Source organism: Aythya ferina (assembly GCF_964211825.1).
Source record: "Aythya ferina genome assembly, chromosome: 1".
Classification (NCBI taxonomy): domain Eukaryota; kingdom Metazoa; phylum Chordata; class Aves; order Anseriformes; family Anatidae; genus Aythya; species Aythya ferina.
Genome location: NC_140296.1, coordinates 157,370,804 through 157,387,079, shown reverse-complemented (window position 1 = coordinate 157,387,079; position 16,276 = coordinate 157,370,804). Strand labels below are relative to the sequence as shown.

The following is a 16,276-nucleotide window of genomic DNA, read 5'->3' as shown; positions in this document are numbered from 1 at the left end:
AGTCTCACCTGACCCTCTTTCAAGATGAATTCTGTGTTTTACCCTAGGATTTTATAAAAGAAAATGGTCACCTTTATGAAGAACATCGCTTCTTTCCTGAGCAGTTTTTTGAGGTCTTTAATAGTACCATTGAGGTTTACAAGGAGTTTGCAGACACATTGGATAAGAATGACTGCATTCTGCCTTCAACAGTAGAAACACCAGAGAATGGTAAGATGGCTCTTGTTTTAGGGAACAGAAACTAAGTAGATAGAAATGGGTGATTTTCCTTTAATTTCAGAGATGCTGAGGATCTGAGTCTGTATCTCCATGTCTCTTTTTACTGCAAGTTAAAATTACAACCAGTACCAATGCTTGTATTTAGTAGAGTTATATCTGGCAGTAAAGCTAATGCCATCATTTCTGGTGACATCATTCCTTAATATAATCCAAATAACTTCACAATACTCTGCTCTGTTTCTTTTCATCCCAAATACATGCTGGATTGGCTTTTTACACTGCTCTTATTCTTCATCTTATCTTCTATTGATGCGCTATTTAATTTTTATAAGGTAGAAATGGAGCTCCAGATTGCACTACTTAAAGGACAGGAAGCTAGGACAAGTTTTAAACTGGAGTACCCTCGAGTTGTCTCCATAGCTGAAAAAGGGTCATGTTTGCTTGATTTAAAAGATTTAACTTGTGTGAGGCTCTTGCAGTTCATTCTCATCCTTCCAGTAAAGAGAGGTTTTGTATTCTCTTTTCTTTTACTTTCTGTAGTGACAGCTATTAGCTGTTTTAATTAGGGCAATGTATCTAGTTGCCCAATTACACCAGTAGTAACTAGAAGTAGATCAGTGCTACAGCCTAAGAACACATTTAAAATGATTGCTTTTCCAGAATAACTATTCAGCTGCAGCTCAGTGTGTAGACACATCTGTCTCTTAATATGTTTTTTTTTTGTCTTATTAAAAAAAAAAAGCCCTGTAACTACATTTTTAGAACAGCCCTATAGCCAAATCAGAGTACTCCTATAGCCAATCATCTTATATAGAGAGAACTGTATTTTAAGTTACATAATGCTGACACACTCATTTTCTATTTAGATTCCAGAGTCGCTGTCACAAAAACAATTTTGTTTCCTCCTGTTGCTGCCAGCTCCCTTAGGAATGACAGCACTGGCAGTAACACTAGCAGTAACAGTAAGTACAAGTGATTGAATTAATATATGTGTCTCCATTTTGTTCTGGTGGCTGGTTGTTATGAGAGCTCAGAGGAAAATAATGTCTTAATTGTACAAATTAATGAGAAGTTACTTGTGCCTGATGGTATACCATGTGTTTCTCAGCTGCAATAGTAAAATGCAATGAACGTATCTAATCAAAATTTAGAAATGGTATAAAGTTACAATGCTGTGACAGTTCTCATGCAGTTAGAGAGGGCAGGTTCCCTCATTTTGTCTCACTGCTATCATGAGGTCTCACTAGTCATATGACCTCAGCAAACATGGCTCTTCCAGATACCTCATTTTAACTCTCAGAAAAGGAAAGTTCTCCAAATAACAGAATAGCAGTCCTGAGTTGGGCTCAGGATACTTACTTTGGTGAAAAATATTTCTGTATGTTGTATTTTGAGAGCATTCCTGATGCCAAACTTGATACCAAACCTGAAGACTGTTGTTTACTTGTTGTAGTTCCAAAAAGGCTAGCTCCACACTCAGTGTGCTTTTAGCTGAGATCAAGAACATAGTTACTACACCTTTTTTGAGGTTGTAATCTTCTGTCCGGCATGACTATCTCTGTGTTTCTCATCTGTCTTGATCAGTGCATTACATGACTGACAGGTCAGACAGCCTGGAGTTGTTGCCGTAAGATTAACCATCGATTGAAGCATTACCCATCAAAGGTCAGAAAGGATACAGGAACCTGAAGTGAAGAGAAATAACAGATTTTCAGGGGACTTTAGTGACATAATGTACAACAATGTGAATACTCTCTGGAGTTTTCTGAAGGAGGGGTTTTTCCTTAGAGGTTCTTGAAATGGTGCCTAAATCTTATCATACATGTTGTTGTTTCCCTTGTTCCTTTCTCCCAGACACATCAGGATGACAGTGTGCACCCCTATTTACTATTTCCCTCTTTCATTTCACAAACACCCATATTATCTGAATGTGTGATGTTGAAGTGTGTGGCTGATGCTCCTCATGCTGAAGAAAGCATAGCCAAGGAGGCAGCCTGGTACAGCCTGGTAGGCACAATGGAAGCTCCTGACTGTGGGACAGATACTGCTAAGAATGGATTTCTTCTCTTCCTACTTCACTTGCAAATGTGTAATCTAGTTATTCTCTGGGTTTTCATAACCGTGTATGCTACCTCTTAGTTAACTTACAGCTGTTGTCAGGTTGAAAGCCCTTCTGGTTGCTTTCTAATTAACACAAGGTCTGAAGTTATCACTCCCCAGTACTCTGAGAAGAAGGTTGGAATGAAATCTGCCTTCAACTCCTGGCTGCCAGCTTGCCTCTCTGGAAAAGGGAAATCTCACTGCCATAAATTCATATCCAAGAGGTCACACAGCTGGCTGCAAATAACCTTATGAGCCCAGAGCCAATTGTGAGGCACGAGGAGGGGGCTAAAAAGTGCATAACTGCATCTCAGGTCTGAACATGTAATAATTTTTGATGTAACTATGAGAGGAAGAATATTCAAATGCAGCCTGAAGCAATGAGAATGGATCAAGGAGCCAACGAAAGATAGAAAGAGATTACAGAAGCAGTTCAGATGAAAGGAGTTTTGACCCATCAGAGTAACAAGAGGGACACTGGGCAGAGGCCAGGGCTCCAACCTCTGAATTGGCATCTGTGTCTCTACTGTGAACAGGAGTACAGAAACAGGCTCATTAATCTTGCTTTATAACTGGAACTGATAATGAAGTAGGAAAAAAAAAAAAAAAAAAAAAAAAAAAAAAAAAAAAAGCCTAAGTAAATTAAAGTAATGCAGTAAGTCAAAGAAATTGCTTGGCTGGCCATATGCTGTAAGGTGTATTCTAACCGATTAACATTATCTTAAGCAATTTATTTGAAAATTGGATAGCAGTTAACAGCCTTATGTAGAAATGACAAAGACTGAATGTCTAGGGCTGGGGACAGTTTGAACGCATAATCAGATTAAATTACATTAACTTGGAGATTGGATGCTGACTGGTTACACTTTTGTTATTAGTTTGGAGCTTTTGGGGTAAAAGACCTGTGACATCTTTATTGGCATCTCTCTCTTACTGCCAGAGAATGGTCTTTGGCACCAATTTTAGGTTTGTTTTGGCTTTACTGCTGAGTAAGTTCTCTTTTTTAATTAATCCCTGCCTTCCTAGAAGGAAAAAAAAATGAATAATCCTTACTACTTTCCACATGGAGAACCCTCAGCACAGGGGACTCAGTCTGCCAGCTGCAGGTCTATTCTCAGAACAATACAACTAGATTCAAAATTCAGAAACGCATATATTTGGAGAAGAGAGAAAACCTGAAAAAAAGGCATCCCTAGACACAAAACAATGCATTTCTTTTAAATAACCCTTTTTATTATTAAACATATTTAAAATGATCTATTTAAAATGATCTATTTAAAATTAATGGTTTCTAAGCTATTGAGAAGCATTCACTGTTTACAAAAGAATCCTTCCAGATGAATAATAAATATGGAATCTGTTATGAATGTCTGCTTAGAGAGCCAGATGACTTGAATTGCTCCTGATTTTAAATTCAACTTAGGCAAACCTGAAGAAAATCATCTAATAAAATCATTTGTGAAAGAATTATCGTAGGAATTGCATATAATATAAATTAGCTAACTTACATTTTTCTCGTGTTGCTGCTACATTTATTGCAAGTCATATTTCATTACTTCATCATTATTACACAATGATAGAATCGAACTACTGTGATAGAGGTGAGCCCTGACAAGATCTACACCAAAAATCTTATCCTAACTAAATGTAAAATGGATACTTATGTTTTCTTCTCTTGGTTCTACATAACTGTAATACAATTTAAATTCTGAGTAACTGTTTAAGTCCCATTGGTGTTATTTGGATCATTATCCCATGCATAGTCTAGAGAATTCAGATGAGGTGGTTCCTATGTAAAGAACAAATGTCAGGATAAGAGGTCTTGAACTTCATCTCTTCTTTCAGTGCTTGAATCAAGCAGTAGATAGTATTCTTTTTTTTCACCCCACCAAATGAATCTCATGTTTTCCAGCTTAAACTTGAACTTGCCATCTGTTAATAACACTTCTCACATTAGCACCTTGTTTCAAGGCACAATTTATATTTTTATGGAAGGTTCAGTGTTGCTTTCTTCCATTTTTTGCCTATAGTTTCCTTACAATAGTTAAGCTTTATTATTCAGTACTGAACAGCTCAGAGAACGTGTGCTCTGTAAACACTGAGACCTCTAGAAGTGCTTTTAGAGAGAAGGTCGATTTTTATAATTAAGCAAAGAATACTGTAGTTTAATTCAGTAATTGCACAACAATTTGAAAATATTACACATGGCTTAATGCAATTGGTGTTGCATTCTGTGCCTTTGTTCCTTTATTCCACCTTTACAGTTAATGGCAAACCCTAATGAACAGGTGAGAGCTGTTCTACATTTTTGTAGATAAGATCTTTTGGTAATTGTGTTGGAGCTTAGCAGAGGTAAAGCGAAAATTCCTTTGAGACATAAATGGTAATAAAATCTAGCTGGTTTATTTCATAATTGCTTGCTAAACCTACATACATGGCTCAAGGTGGAAAGCAGCTGAATAACTTCATTGTGTAGCTCAGTGGCTTTCAATGTAAATGCATTTCAATCACAGCTTAACATCCTGTTGTCCATGAAGATTATAAATGAATCTACTTCAAATGATCTCACTTCCTAAAGGATTCTTCCACAAGGTGTGAAGTGAGAGCTTGGAGAGGTGCTGGCCTGCTTCCACTCCCCTTTAGCACCTTGCAGGATAGGGTCTATTTCAAGTGAATAATGGACCAACTGCAGAGCCAGAAGTTCCTCTGGCGTTGCCCAAGAAGTTCACAGTTACCCAACCATCTGGTTCCTCCTATTCCTTAGCCTGCTCTGCCTTCATAACCATCAGGTGTTGGAATGATTTTAGTATAGAGCTGTATTAGTTCAATTTTCTAACAGAGGTAAAGGTCTCTACCGAAGGAAAAATAATTATAATAAAACTATTGACTGAGAGGTGGGCCTGTGCAAATCTTATGACATTCAACAAGGACAAGTGCTACGACAACTGCATCTGGACTGGGGCAATCCCAAGCACAAATACAAGCTGGGAAGAGAATAGATTGAGAGCAGCCCTGAGGAGGAGGACCTGGGAGTGTTGGTTGATGAAAAGCTCAACATGACCTGGCAATGTGCACTTGCAGCCTAGAAATCCAACTGTATCCTGGGCTGCATCAAAAGCAGCACGGCCAGCAGGGCGAGGGAGGTGATTGTCACCTCTGCTCTGTTCCTGTGAGACCCCACCTGGAGCACTGTGTTCAGTTCATGGTGCCCCCAATATAAGAAGGACATGGAAGTATTAGAATGAGTCCAGAGGAGGGCCACAAGGATGATCAAAGGGCTGGAGCACTTCTCCTATGAAGACAGGCTGAATAAATTGGGGTTGTTCAGCCTGAAGAAGAGAAGGCTCCAGGGAGACCTCAAAGTGGCCTTCCAGTACCTAAAGGGGTCCTACAGGAAAGCTGGGGAAGGACTCATTATCAGGGGGTGTAGTGATAGGACAAGGAGTAGTGGCTTTAAACTAAAAGAGGGTAGGTTTGGATTAGATATTAGGAAGAAATTCTTCACTCAGAGGCTATGGCACAGGTTTCCCAGAGAAGCTGTAGATGCCCCATTCCTGCAAGTGCTCAAGGCCAGGCTGGATGGGGCCTTGAGCAACCTACATGTAGTCTAGTGGGAAGTGTCCCAGCCCATGGCATCCTTGGAACTAGATCATCGTTAAGGTCCCTTCCACCCAAACCATTACATGTGTCTGTGATTCTATGATTCCTTTCCATAGATGCTGAAGAAAGTATCTGTATTGGAGATATCTTCTCAAAATCAGATTGTTCCACTTTTAGATGCCTCATTGTAAAGAAAACTCTTCTGTCGTTTAAGACAATCTAATTTTTTTGAAAATTTGTAAAAATCAGCATGCCAGACTAACCATGATCTCCCTGAATGCACACAATTTCTCAAGAAGTTTACATAAAAATCAGCAAGCCTGACATAGCATGCTGGCTGGCATTGCAGTCAGATGTTTTTTGAGGTTTTACACACTGCTATAACATCTTATCAAATGGCTTAATCTTCATGTGACCTGAAGAGTTTTTCCTCTGATTTTTATCTCACTTTTCCTTTTTTTTTTTTCTTTTTTTTTTTTTCTGAACTTCAGGCAGAATCCAGGAAACATGACCATCACCATAAATTCAGTTGTATAACTGAGCAGTCTCACACTGGGAAGAATGGCTAATGTGATCAGGAAAAAAGCATTTAACTTTTCTTGACTAAAACACAAGAACAATATAGGAATTTTCTTCTGAGAATATAAGTCTCATAAATAATGTCAATGTTTTTTAATCTGTTCAGGCTCTCTCTACACTACTTGCCTTTGCCAGATTCAGTTCTGTAAGTCAACCTCCTCTATACCTAACCTAGAACAGACTTTGATAAAAGACATGCCCCTCCCATTAATTTCTGCACTTGGTTTTAATGTCTGAGCAGACAGAGGCAGATTAATTAATAGCCTCTTTTCAGCTGGCATTCATCTCTGTAGAACTTTGTTTCCCTTATCCTTTGTAGACAGATTTCTTTCACAGCAGACTATTATCTATTCTGCTTGACCAATATTGCCTTTTAGTATGACAAGTCTACTGGATGTAAGTAAAATTGAAACCTCTATCATAGGAATCTAGAGCCTTGTAAATGGTGAATAATAATGGGGTGCAGACTTTCTGTTTTCTTATTTTGTAGTTCTCCCTGTGGTAACTATGTAAACATGGATGGATTTCAAAGATAAAAAGAGTGTTTGTGTAAAAACTTCTACCGTGACTTGCAGAAAAACTCAGAGAGTTGAAAATAGGTTTCCAGATATTATGCGAATGTTCCTTTCTGAAGTGTTTTCTTAGTGGCTGTTTAATAATGTACTAAATGCACATCAATTGACACAGTATATCATACTATATGTGCTTAGAAGTTTGCTGTTTGTATGAGTCACAAAAATTTCTAGTGCTATCATTCCATTTTTATTTCTATATCTAATCATCTACTCTTTCCCTGTGCTTAGTTTAGTTCTTTTCCTATAAGCTGACAATACTCACACCATTTGAGCTGCAGACTCCAAATCATGATATCAACTAAAACTGAGTGGATGGTGTCTAAACTGGCAGTTTCCTGCTTCTCACTTTGTATGTCAGAAGGTGGATCCCAGGGTGACTCCACAGGACTTTTCACATCCTGCTCTTGATTAAATAACTGGATAGCCTCATTTTAGTCTTGGCAGGCACACAGCTGTCTGTGAGGGGAATGGAATTGCTTGTGTACATAAAAGACTAGGATTGGGGCTCTTCCATATGAAATATAAAAAGCTCTCAAAAAATGGTAGCAACAAAATAGCACACAGCTAGACTTCAACTTACAAGGGTTTGATCTTAATGAAGTCAGCAGGACCTTTCCAGGCACACATTAGAAGTGAATTCAGGCTTATTTTGTTAAAATAACCTCCCTTGAGAGGCCTCGTGTTGAGGTTCATTATTGGAAAGGCAGAATGTCTATCTGCAGTCAGTAGGATGTGTCTTATGGAACTTAAGCAAATACATGAAGTGAGTGTTTAGAAGTGGCAGATATTTTCTCTTCAAAAAAATACTTTGGGTTACAAAATAAGACTGTTAAAAACTGATATATCCAAAACTTTTAAGTAAAGGAAGGAGAAAATGCTCTACAAATGACAAAAGGATAATTAGTCTTGGAACTATTAAACAGAACAATTGCAGAAATGGGAAGAGCATCTTTGTGGTCAAAAAAGTTTCTGTGAGATATTGTATGAAATGCATCTCTTGTACACAGTACTTTGAAGTATCTCTTCTGCTATTTAAGAAGCTGTTATGTAGGTGGTGCATAAAAGTGCTCTTACTAATAGTGTTGCCCTGAAGATAGTTTTCTGTCATAAATCTGTCTTCCCTAACGAGAACATCTGTAATTACAGAAGAGGCACTTGGCTTCATTAGCAGCTCCAGCCTTCAAGGGATCAGCATAGCATTGACATCATTACTGTCTCTTCTTATTGGCTTCATTTTGGGAGCCATATATTGGAAGGTAAGAAATACTACATTTAATTGTTTACATACCATATTTCATAGTTATACAGAGGCAGGAAGAACAGAACAATTCTGCATGTGAAAGCAAGAGACATCTCTTCTGATCTTCACTGAACTGTGTGACATGCAAATGTAAATCTCTTGTGAAATACTTCAGTTCCATCACCAAACTGTAAATCTTGTCTTAGCAGCATGCTTGCTCTCTAACTGGAAATTGAAAATGGGATTCACCCAATTTCTCAGTTCTTCTATTATATCATGAGAAGGATTCTTTTACTTTTAGCTACTGTGGCTTACCTACAATACAAAGGCTTTAATTGTAAAATTATTGGAGTAGGAGATGTGGCCTACATAAGATTTGGCCTATGTTTTGCAAAATGATTTTGATATTGAAAATCTGAAGCAACCTGAAACATACAATTGTTTTGTGAGTTTTTAATGAAGCGTTAAAATTTTTACATTTAATGCATTTTTTTTTCTTCTAGAAAACACATCCCAAATCCAGACCAGAGAGTGATGAAACTACAGAGTGTCATGGCTGTCAAGAGGAAAATGAGATAAGGTATAATGTTTCACTTTACACACATATATACAAATGTAGGTTCGTCTTTGAGAGATGCTTACTGAAGGTTCCTCTTTAGCTCTCAGAATGACAATCATACACACAAAACCAAACCACATTATCAAGTGTTTTGCTATAGAGTCAAAATGTGTGCTTAGGTTGTGTCCTTTGAAGGAGCTCCTATTTGAAAAGTAAGAATTTATATGGAGGATATTTCTGTATACCTCATTTTATTAATGAGGCATTACCTTTCCTTTATCTGTCCTTACTCCCACCATGAGTAAGGAATAGTGATGAAAAGCAGCAGCTTCAAAGGAGTATCTTACTTGGGAAGAATGAAGTAAACCCAGGATGGCTGAGACCTGTAAAAGAAATGACAGAGAAGTGAATTTGTTATTTGTTGTAAGGTGTAAAACTAGGTTGATATTAAGCAAACAAAAAGAAAACAGCATCTTCTTAGTTGTATGTCTAAATCCTTTTAAATCTGTCTTGCAGTAACATTTTTCACATTTTTTCACCTTTTGATACTCCCCTTGGTATGTTATACTGTTTTCTAGTTTTTTTTTTTTTTTTTCGTTATTTGTTTTTTTTATCTTTCATAGAAAGCCATTGAGATTATATTCCTAATGACTTCATAAGGTCATCCTGAAATGATTTGCTGCTCTATTCATACTTAAACACAGCTTTATCTCTTTTTAAAGCTGAAATAATTCTGTATAACTCAGTCAATTCGACAAACCCAGAAATAACAATAGAAGACACTCAAAGTTGCTTGAACATGACTTGGGTCAAGACATCATAGAACAGTTTAGGATGGAAGGGACCTCAAAGGTTATCTAGTTCCAACACCATGGGCTCGGACACTTCCCACTAGACCAGGTTGCTCAAAGCCCCATCCAGCCTGGCCTTGAACACTTGCAGAGATGGGGCATCTACAGCTTCTCTGGGAAACCTGTTCAAGGGCCTCATCACTCTCTGAGTGAAGAATTCCTTCCTAATATCTAATCCAAACGTACCTTCTTTTACTTTAAAGCCATTACCCCTTGTCCTATCACTACACTCCCTTACAGAGTCCCTCTTCAGCTTTCCTTTAGGCACTGGAAGGCTGGTCTCCAAAGAACCTTCTCTTCTTCAGGCTGAACAACCCCAATTTTCTCAGCCTGTCTTCATAGGAGGCTCCAGCCCTCTGATCATCCTCATGGCCATCCTCTGAACTTGTTCTAACAGGTCTATGTCTTTCTTATGTTACAGGCCCCAGAGCTGAACACAGTACTCCAAGTGGGGTTTCAGAAGAGCAGAGCAGAGGGGGAGAAGTCTGTTCAATTCAGAAAAGGACATAGGGATAGTTTAAGTTAGAATAGTTCAAATTAGTATAGTTCATAATTAAATGTTTTGGGAGTATTATTTAATATCATATTTCAGAGTCTTTAGTCAAATTTTAACTGTGAGGGATTAAGAAAAGGATATACTGTGTGGAAGAACACATCTTATACTGTAGGCTTCTCATATTTTGTGAAATGTCTCATGCTGCCCATAGATGAAGGCAGGAATAGAGAAGGTTCTGATCTAGCACTTTTGGTCACTTGTGCTGCAAGTTTCAATGTTTAACAGAAGAAGTGAGTTTAAACTTTCTAGAATCACACATACTTAAAATATTTTTTCTTCATGAACATTCATAGAAAGGAAGACTGCATATTTACCAAGTATATTAGTTGCTCAAAATAACTCATCCTACACCTCATCCTCACAGGTATTAAAACACATGAAATGGAACATGAATCTTCCTTCTAACTTCACAGGAAATACAAAGCATTGCTTTATAGGAGAAAGACAAAAGATGAAAACTGAACAATTAGTTAAGTGCAGGACATTGCCCTAAGAGGAAAATTTCAACAGGTTACATTTTACACATGAAGACTTCTTACATATATGTACATTTTTGCTCCCTCCTCATGAAGAAATTTGGAAAATTCATCTATAAGTAGGAAGAACCTATTAGCAACCATAAGTTTTAATAATTTGGGTTAAATTACAAACATCACTTTTGTTATATGTAAATGTTTTTATTGTAACTAACTGATAAAAACTTCCATTCTAATTCCTTGAAACTGTAGTAATAGTACCTATAGTACTAGCACTGTAGTAACAAAGTACTTATTTTTTATTTCAGGATGTTGCAGCAGAAAGAAAAAGAACATCTACAAGTGTAGCCATTGCTTTTTCTCCCTCAACACTGTTACTGTTTCATGTACTGGTAAGTTTGTATGGTTTAAAGTCCTAACACAAGCTTAACTTTTGTCTGTTGAAAACAAATAAAACTTATTATTAGTAGGCTTTGTTTGCACCTGAAGGTCTTTAGCTTCTAATCCTGAATCAATAATTTAGGTATTTGGCTGGTAATGTAAATATTACAAAATGAAAAATGACAGAATTTCAAAATTCAGCTACTGCTTCTCTTTTGGTTTTGACAGCCAATACAGAGAATTCTTCTTCTACAGCTGTTTCAAAGCAGCATGACCTAAAAAACAAAATCCTTAAAATAGCAGGATAGAGCTGAGCTTCTTTCAGTTGTTTACACGACACAGTTTGCGGTCTCCATAGCCTTATCAGATCCATCATTCTTGTGTTTGTGTATCAGAGTGAGCAGCGAACACAAGTGAGCTTTCTCAGTCCCAGCAGTCCTCTACATATAGGAGCACGTCTCTGGCAAGGGGCTTCTTCTGCAGGACTAGGGCTTTACTTAGCCTGTGGATGGCCTCTCCAGCAAAGGTCTGGAAGATTCAGGCAGTGCTGAATGGTTTATTTTATGTCAGAGTGGAAGGAGCAAGCATCAGAGTACAACTGGCTGTCCAGGCTTTCCAGTGTACCCAGCAGCGGGCACTCTCAGGTCTGTTCCAAACTGTTTGTAGTTATCTTCATAGCCACTTTCAGTCTCCCTAGCTAATTTATTCTAACATCTGCTCACTAAAAAGGGAAATCATCACTGCATTGAACCAGTCACTTATTTTTCAAAAAATGGTAAATTCATTTGATATTGTGTTGTCCAGAACACTTTAAAGCCCTGCACAAATGTAATAGTTCCATAAAACCATGAAAGTTATCTTATCACTGTCAACTAGATATTAATGGCTTTTGCTGGTAAGTGTGTTCTTGGACAGGAGTTGGCATGAAATTGAAAATACATCTCATTAACAATATTTTTTGTTTCTGAATAAATGAATGCCATGCAAGTGTCTTGGAATATATCTATTTCCATAATTATAAGAAAAAATGTCTGTGTTATATATCTGTGAAAAGCTCTACTGTTTGGCAATACAGAGATACCAATCAGCAAAATTGTAATTTCCATTTTTCTCTTTAGGCAGGTAACAGTTACATGTTCGCTTCATAAATGAAGCAGCTTTAAGCACATTCATATTCCTTCTGGAGTGACAGACTGAGTCTGCATCTGTTGTTGCTGCCCATGACTCCATAGACATGACATAGTATGAGGACAATTTGTGTTTCTTACTGTGAAACCAACACTGAATTGAACAACGACAAGAAGAGTGTGCACTTAGCAGGACTGTATCTTATGTGAATATCTACCTTACGTTGCATTTGGGGATTTTAAATTGCATTAATACTTGCAGCTGACTCTGGCAAACAAAGTACATGTCCTGAAAAAAATGCATCTTTCAAATGCCTCCAACTATCTGTAATCACTGAAAGTCATAAATACCTTTGCATCCTTAATTTAAGTTCTGTGTCCTCTACCTTACCTTGGTGTCTTCAAATGGAGTTCTCCGAACTGACAGAAAACACAGAAATGGATACAGATAACATACTCTTCAATACTGTATATAAAACTTGAAAGTAAAGTCATGCCATGGACCAGTGTAGTAGCCTTTTACTTATAAGGAACTGGGTTTATGCCTGGCAAAGGTCATGTGTACAGAAACATGTGGTCTCTGTTGGATGCCAGGTGGTTGTATGCCTGCCCCAGAAAGCCTCAAGAATTCATCAGATTTGGCGGTGTCTGCTCAGAAGAAGCAAATACTGGATGAAGACAAAGTAAACAGGAGGTGATAATACATCATTGAGCTTTGAACCTTTAGGAGTAACTGCTGGATACATGAACACTGGTGAAATTTCCAGCCATGCCAAGGGAAGAGAAAGTAAAGAGTCTGAACTGCGTTCAAACATCAGAATAAAGACAAACCTTTGAAATGCATTTTAAATGCTGAAGATGCATGCCATTAATATCTTGTTTTTAAATGTATAGCATAGAAAATCTGAAAGATCCTGAGAATGTATTTAGCTTTTACTTACATCAGCTGTAATTAACATTTGCATTGTTTTTTGAATGATTATTAAGCTTTAATATCCTGGCATTCTCCACTCTTAAGGTTAATTCTCCCTAAAATAAAAGGGAAAGGCTTTATTTCTCACTTGTCTTCTATATCTATTGCTGCTATAGCATCCATGGAATCTGTACAGGATTGATGTACACATATGCATTTTCAAGTAAATCCTAAAATTACAATGGTAAAATTTACCAGTGCAGTTGTGCATATTTTCATCCTGGCTCTTTCCAGATAATGGATATGAATCACTTATCTGTATTTGGGGTTTCAGTTTAGAAGATAAGGGCAACTCACTTCAAATTGTCAAGGTCAATAAGAGTTTTAGTTTGAGTTACTTGAAAAAACTCTAAAAAACAAAAGAAAAAAAAAAACAGCTCATTTCACAGAAAGTTGTAATTCTCTTTAAAGTATACTGTAACTTAACTGTAGATTCATAAAATATCCTGAGCTAGAAAGGACCCTGTAGAATCATCAAGTCCTGATTTTACACAGGGAAACCTAAGAGTTAAACCATATCTAAGAGCATTGTCCAAATGCTGCTTGTACACGGACTTAATTTTTAAAGAATTCTTGCGGAATTTTTAATCATCTGCTAAATTTCCTGAGAACCATGCATAAAAAGTGTATAACCTACATATAATATGTATGTGTTTGCACAAATGTATTATTAGTAAAATTGATTTGGCTTTCATATCCACCAAAAGAAAAAAATTAACTCAGATGTTTGATGTGTGCATGTAGACACCCTGAATGGCATTTTTACTGAGATCAATGGTGAAATTTCTCTTGAATTCACTGATACCAAGGTATGATCATATGGATCATTTTTTATTGCCATGTGGATCTTTACCATTTATACAAAGGCCTTTTTGCCCTGACTGAGTGTCAGAAAAGTGCCCTCCAGTCCTGCTCAACTGATACAAATTAACACAGTTCCATTAATGTTAACAAGCTTTGGAGTTTGCATCATCTCAGGAACTTCTGTTCTAAAGAAGCTCAGTATGAGAATTAGGCCTTCATTTTTATTCAAAAGATGCTGGAGCACTCACCATTCAAAAAGAAATAATTGTGAGAAGGTTTGCCCACCACTTCTACAAAACGAGCACATTTCAAATTTTAGCTCTGCAAAAATCAGTCAGAATTATCCATTAGCAGTTCAGTCTCATTTGAAAATGTGTAGTTATTTACTCACTAGACTTCTAAACTTATTTAAGATTTACCTTGAAAGAAATGTCAGCATGACCTAATTGATGGTAAGGGGGAGAATAACTTCAGATAGGTTTTGAAAGAAGTGAAAATTATCCATATCAAGTGGAAGCAATTATCCTTACACATTTTACCAAAAAACTTCAATATTTCATGTTGCTATACTATACATTCTCAAAGCAAGTTTATACATTTGACGTTTTACAGTATTTTTCAATGATTCGTTTAAAAAAAAAAAAAAAAAAAAAAAAAAGGTATTTATTAATGTTACTTGTTTATAAGAATGTTACTTTTCCTAAATACATATTTTCCAGCAAATCAAAAACACAGTTACATTGCACATTGGGTGCCTTAAATTATAGTTTGACATTCAAAATGTGTGATGTTTTAGACTCCTTAATATACATTCTACCTGTTCAATAGTAAAATACAAAATATCAGCTTTAAATTGAAACATACATTAAACCCAGATAGACAGTAGCAAAACATTCATGTTCTAAGAGTAACATCTTAAAATAGTAGTTATGTCACTTTTAGATAATGTCATGTACTTTAATCTCTGCTGCAGATCAAGGCAAATTTAAGGCTACGTGTGAAGTGAAAGAAAGTTCATGTATATATCTTCCAACCTGACATCACAACCTGTTTTTATTTTGTACATACACTGAACATAGTACAACACAGACTAGCAAAACTGTTGTTAGAGCTCATGTTTTCCCTGTTCTTCCTACCCACTTTTGAGAGATTTGTACAAAATATTAGGTGGTCTCAGTCATTTTGCAAGGTAGAAGGACAGTTCTAGACATTTGTAAAGACAATGGATGTCATGGCACTTGAAAATGTGAGCATGAAATTATTTGAATGCTTCTGTGCCCATTTTGTCTACCCATCAAGGAGGCTCTTACTTCAGATGTAGTTAAATTTTGAAAAACTACTGACTTATGAGTCATCTTTGAAATCAGTGGAAGTAGGATGAGTTACTATTCTGTGGGAATAGTAGCGGCAGAAATAGTCCCTTAGTTGCTTCTTTATCCAGCTGTAACCTATCTGACTTCTGAAGAGTGATCAGTTCTTTGATCTTGTTTTTGGGTAGACATAGCCTGTGCATTATTAACTCAGTTAGAAATTTATGCCCTTTCTCTTAAAATGAAGTTGGGGAGAAGTGAGTGTTGTATTTATTTTTTTTTTTCTATGAAAGTTAAAAGTTTGGGTTTCAGATATCTGTGGTTTTGTGAGAAATTAAATTTTTTAGGTTTCATTTGGAGTAGTTGAACTTTGCATGCAGTTAATAGTGGCCTTGTGAGAATAAAAAGCAGATAGTGATATACTGAGTAACTCAATGTGCTATTTTAGATGTGTGTTTACTTGAATAAATTAATGGTACTTATTTCATCACAAGGTCATTGTATAAGTAAGCTTATGAACAACTAATGTGCTATACTCTGGAGTATGTGTACAACCTGCACAGTTTTTAGATTCTGGTCTTCACCAGCTCTGTTTTCTCTGTTGCTCTCTCTTTGTAATACACTGAAACTGTTCAGTACACATAGTACAACTATTAAATTGAAAAGCTAACCTTACATATAAAATACAGATATTTTGAGTTAGATTTACATTTAAGAATTATCCAAGATTCTTCTGTTCAGGAATCTGATTCAACTGTCTATTGAATGCAGATCTACAATAATGGTGGCATGTTGCTATTATGTTATCAAAGTGATGGAACGCGGAAACTTCAGACTCTTTAGTGATAGAGACACAGATGTTTGCTGGTTGTATCATGGGCAAATTCATTTATTTTGATGTAAATGTCAGCACAGTCTTGCATAGT

General features: G+C 36.7%; 1 protein-coding gene across 2 annotated transcripts in view; it reads left to right on the top strand.

The window, feature by feature from the left end:
- KITLG (KIT ligand) overlaps positions 1 to 14,305 on the top strand; it is a 55,696-nt gene extending 41,391 nt beyond the window's left edge. The window contains exons 5-10 of one of the 2 annotated variants that reach the window (XM_084506685.1): positions 48 to 210; positions 1,086 to 1,181; positions 8,220 to 8,329; positions 8,817 to 8,893; positions 11,064 to 11,147; positions 12,255 to 14,305. In XM_084506685.1, the coding sequence (XP_084362811.1) occupies positions 48 to 210; positions 1,086 to 1,181; positions 8,220 to 8,329; positions 8,817 to 8,893; positions 11,064 to 11,103 (486 nt within the window). In that variant the 3' untranslated portion in view covers positions 11,104 to 11,147; positions 12,255 to 14,305. Of the gene's footprint in view, positions 1 to 47; positions 211 to 1,085; positions 1,182 to 8,219; positions 8,330 to 8,816; positions 8,894 to 11,063; positions 11,148 to 11,531; positions 11,650 to 12,254 lie in introns of those variants that run through there. The other variant, XM_084506686.1, reaches the window with a different exon arrangement.
- The last annotated feature ends 1,971 nt before the right edge of the window (positions 14,306 to 16,276 follow it).